The sequence below is a fragment of the Coturnix japonica genome, unplaced genomic scaffold (genome assembly GCF_001577835.2).
Source record: "Coturnix japonica isolate 7356 unplaced genomic scaffold, Coturnix japonica 2.1 chrUnrandom486, whole genome shotgun sequence".
Taxonomy (NCBI): domain Eukaryota; kingdom Metazoa; phylum Chordata; class Aves; order Galliformes; family Phasianidae; genus Coturnix; species Coturnix japonica.
This window is the reverse complement of record NW_015439881.1, coordinates 78,075-82,533: the sequence shown is the minus strand read 5'-3', so window position 1 is coordinate 82,533 and position 4,459 is coordinate 78,075. Positions and strand designations below refer to the sequence as shown.

The following is a 4,459-nucleotide window of genomic DNA, read 5'->3' as shown; positions in this document are numbered from 1 at the left end:
TCCCTTCCCTTCCCTTCCCTTCCCTTCCCTTCCCTTCCCATGGAGCTTTATGGGCTGTCCTCCCTCTACTGAACCTCATATTGATCCCATACAGCCTTACAGCTCAACCTCCCCCCTCCCATCCCTTAATTCCCCTTTATCCCCTTTCCCTTCAGCCCCGCTTACATGGGCCGGGGTGCCTCCAAGGCCAGTTTTGGGGTCACCGCCGCTTGCTACCCCCGTGGTCCATTGGATGTCCTTGTAGTTGAGGATGACGAAGGATGTGTCTGTGCTGGTGGTGAGGGCGGCCTGGAAGGTGTTGCCCTGAGGGAAGGAAAAGTAAATAAAATGGCATCATCCACGAGCAGGTGAAATAAAAAGTAGTTAAAATTAATAATAGGTCCAACAAGTGGATCATAAAGCCAACGCCTGAGTTGTGAAGGCTGAGAAATGGGTCAGAATGAGAGAAAAAGGTGTCAACGTGGGGGTTTTAAGGGCAATACGTGGGTCGGAGGCCCCACCAGTAGGTTGTAAAGGCCAATGGGGGGATCTTGAGGCCTATGGGGTGATCTTGAGGCCAACCAGTAAGTTGTGAAGGCCAATGGGGGAATCTTGAGGTGACTGGGGGGATCTTGAGGTCAATGGGGGGATCTTGAGTGAGGCCAACCAGTAGGTTGTGAAGGCCAATGGGGGGATCTTGAGGTCAATGGGGGGATCTTGAGGCCAACCAGTAGGTTGTAAAGGCCAATGGGGGGATCTTGAGGCCAACCAGTAGGTTGTGAAGGCCAATGGGGGAATCTTGAGGTCAATGGGGGGATCTTGAGGCCAATGGGGGGATCTTGAGGCCAACCAGTAGGTTGTGAAGGCCAATGGGGGGATCTTGAGGCCAATGGGTAGACCTTGAGGTCAATAGGTGAGCCACAGGGCCGCTAAATGAGGCAGGAAGGCCAACATAAAGGTTATATAAGACCAGTATATGGGCTGTAAAGTCCAACACGCCGAGCTCTCCCAGCAGAGCTCTGGTTTAGGCTCATCACTGTCCCCTGCCATCAAACTACTGGCCGGGATCAGTTGCTTTCTGAGCAACACAGACCTCATACGGAGCAGCTGACCTTATTGCTTTTGGAGTCGTAATAAGCCACGTGGTCCCAGGTGGCCACGAAAGCCCACGTGGCAGTGAAGGGGATAGCAGGGAAATACTGGTTGATGTTATGGGTGATGAGTTGGAGCAGCTCCGGGTCGGTGGTCTGGCGGTAGTAGATCTCCCCACCCAGCACGTTGTGCACATCACCCCAATAGGGCGCGACAAAGGCCCGGCCATCAGCAAGTGGGAAGGGGTCGGGGGTGTATTGCTTGACCTGGGTGTCGAAGGAGATCACGCCGTTGTTGTTCACCTGCAAAAGGCAGCGGGTTGCTGTAGAGCTCTACAGGTGGAAGCCCAGCATGGGGTCGACTCCTTGACTTGGTCACGGGTCAACCCAAGTCTTTATGACTCTATGAAGAGTCAGATACGCCCTCAATCATGAATAAGATTCTATATGTAGAGTTATAGGGATAGATATAGATTTATGTGGTTGGATTGGGAGCATTTAGCCCCCCATTCATTCAGTACAAGGGGGGAGGTGGGACAGAGCACGCTTGCCCACCCACCTCCCATCTGCTGGGCTGGAAGAGTGAGATCCCCCCCCAAGACCCCCATCCTGACCCCCATAAGGATGCTTTGATACCCCATAGGGAAATAAAAGAAGCTTGATAGGGAAACTGAGTCAATCCCACGCAAAAGGTTGATTTTGGGGCAAAATAGACCGAAAGAGAGATTGGGGGAGGGGGGGAAAGATGGGAAATGGGGAGAGGTGAAGTTCTGTCTCACGTACGTAAAGGGTTCGGTATTCTTTGCCATAGAAAGTGAAGGGCACGGAGAGGGGCAGCCTCTTGGATGTCCCATCATCGAGTTTGGGGTTTTTACGGTCACCCTGGTCCAGGCCATAGGGATAAAGCAAAGGTGCTGCAGAAAGGAAGAGGGGGGAGGTGTTAGAGGGACCCCATAGCTCATTATATCGACCCAGTGTGTGTTTTGGGGTGAAACCCATCAAGTTTGGGATTCCTTCTTATGTATTTATGAGGAAGATCCAAAGCAGAGCAGAAATAAGCCTGATTTTGGGTGGGAATATCATTTATTAGGGCAAAACTAATGGCCCAGGAACCCATTGGATTCCCACATCTCCATCTGGAAGACCCAAATCAGGGGGAAATAACCCCAATTTTGAGTGAGAATATCATTTATTAGGGCAAAACCAATGGCCCATGTACCCATTGGATCCCATATCTCCACCTGGAAAACCCAAATTAGGGGGAAATAACCCCAATTTTGGGTGGGAATATCATTTATTAACACAAAACCAATGGCCCGGGTACCCATTGCATTCTCATATCCCCACCTGAAAGACCCAAATCAGGGGGAAATAACCCCAATTTTGGGCGGAAAAACCATTTATTAGGGCAAACCCAATGATTCAGGTACTGACCTTGGGGTGTTGGGTGGATGTTTGTCACTATTTCTGCAGAGGAAAAAAAGGGGAAATATCAATTTCTGAGCATTCAGAGCCCCATTTCCTACAGCCCTCACCCACCTGACATGAGGAAGAAGAAAACAAAGGAGGATTTCATCCCGATTCCTGCAAAAATGGTTAAAAATCAAAAAAACACGCTAAATTTTGTTCAAGTGATAACAGGGAATAATAAACCAAGCAACAACCAACCACTGCGTGCACATTTTCCATCCATTTTAAGTCTTCTTTTTAACTCATTTTGCCCCATTTTGCTCCCTCCCCCCAAAGCAAAAACTGCTATAAATCAATTGGGATCTTTTTTGGGGGGAAAAGGTGCAAAATCACTCATTGAGCTGTGAAAAAAAAGGACAATAATCATCAAAGAGATGAGGGAGGGAGGAGGATCCGCGGCTCCGTTTGGGGTGATTTAAGGTGAATTTGTGCAAAAAATACACATTAAATCTGGACCAAATCTGGACCAAAAGGAGCCTTTTTTGCCCCAAATTTGCTGCTTGTTAATTTTTCCCCTATTTTTGCTCATTTTTTTGGGTTTTATTTTGCTCAATCCTTGTGATTTAAAGGGGGGAAAATTCTTACCTTGTCTTCACGGTTCGGTCCCAATTTCACCTTAAAATGACCCAAAAAAGAAGCACGGATTTGAGCTCAGCTGCAAAGAAATGGGGCTCCCGGCTCACCTTCAGCCTCCTTATAAAGCTCAAATATATATATATAAATATTTGCTTTTTTTGGGTAAAAAAAAAGAAGAACGAAAAGCAGAAACGCAATGAATTGTGCTGACATGGCTTTGACCCGGAGTTGAAATCCCATATGGGAATTCAGAGGAAAAAGGGTGAATTTGGGGTCGGGGAGATGTTTTGGTTTCTGCAGAAATCCCATTTGGGGTTTTTTGGGGTAAATCCAGCCAAAAAAGAGCAATAAATCCCCCCGAAAAAGCAGAAAAATCAACCATGTTTCTATTGGAGCTGATGGGCCCAAAGCATTGCATCATCGTTGCCAAAACAAACTTCCGGGAAGTATCCTGGAGAGAGATTGGGAGGAAGAGGAACAAGGAGAAGGAGCCAGGATTGGGGAAGACAATGCAGCTGGTCCTCGGCCGCTGCTGGAGCTGACAGAGCAAAAACAAACTTGCTTGTCTATATTTGGGGGGGGTGGGGTTCTCGTTAAAGTGTGGGTGCTCTTAGGCAAACAGGTGAGCAGGTGCAATGGGTTGCAGATCCTATAGGGTACGTTGGCAGTGAGTGCAGATCTACTTAGTTTGGTACGTCTGCGATGGGGGCATGGATCTTATTAGGGGCTATGCCTGCAATGGGTGGCAGAGCTGCAGGTAAGGTAAAATGCATATGGGGCGTAGAGAATGCAGGTAAGGTGCAATGGCCGGCAGATCTGCAGGTGAGAGTCTGCAATGCGGGCCCGTCACGATTGCAATGGAGTGTGCAGATTCTAATAGGGTTATCTATTTTTTGCACATAGGGTGGCATATTCTATAGGGATATGTGTTGCGCATATGGGTGCAGAGCTTGCTGAGGTGAGGTTGCAAGGGGTGCAAGATCCTAATACGGGTATGTTTGCAGGGGCAGATATTGCAGGAGAGATATGCCAATGGGAACAGATTTCTTTATTGATGCAGATCTATAGCAGGTACGTTCTTGTGCTATATTTGGGGCAGGATCTGGGCAAGTGAGTTGCGTAATGGGGCAGATATGCAGGTGAGATTGCAATGGGGCAGATTGCAATGGGTGCAGATCTATAGGGTATGTTGCAATGGGGGCAGAGCTGCAGGTGAGGTTGCAATGGGTGCAGATCTATAGGGTATGTTGCAATGGGGGCAGATATGCAGGTGAGATTGCAATGGGACAGATTGCAATGGATGCAGATCTATAGGGTATGTTGCAATGGCGAGGCCACCAGCA

General features: G+C 48.4%; 1 protein-coding gene across 1 annotated transcript in view; it reads right to left on the bottom strand.

Moving 5' to 3' along the window:
- LOC107307095 (IgGFc-binding protein-like) overlaps positions 1 to 3,527 on the bottom strand; it is a 20,531-nt gene extending 17,004 nt beyond the window's left edge. The window contains exons 1-6 of the mRNA XM_032441676.1: positions 3,126 to 3,527; positions 2,610 to 2,654; positions 2,505 to 2,537; positions 1,854 to 1,984; positions 1,092 to 1,373; positions 166 to 303 (exon numbers count right to left, since the gene is read on the bottom strand). Coding sequence (XP_032297567.1) covers positions 166 to 303; positions 1,092 to 1,373; positions 1,854 to 1,984; positions 2,505 to 2,537; positions 2,610 to 2,646 — 621 coding nt within the window. The 5' untranslated portion in view covers positions 2,647 to 2,654; positions 3,126 to 3,527. The remainder of the gene's footprint in view (positions 1 to 165; positions 304 to 1,091; positions 1,374 to 1,853; positions 1,985 to 2,504; positions 2,538 to 2,609; positions 2,655 to 3,125) is intronic.
- Positions 3,528 to 4,459: the final 932 nt, after the last annotated feature.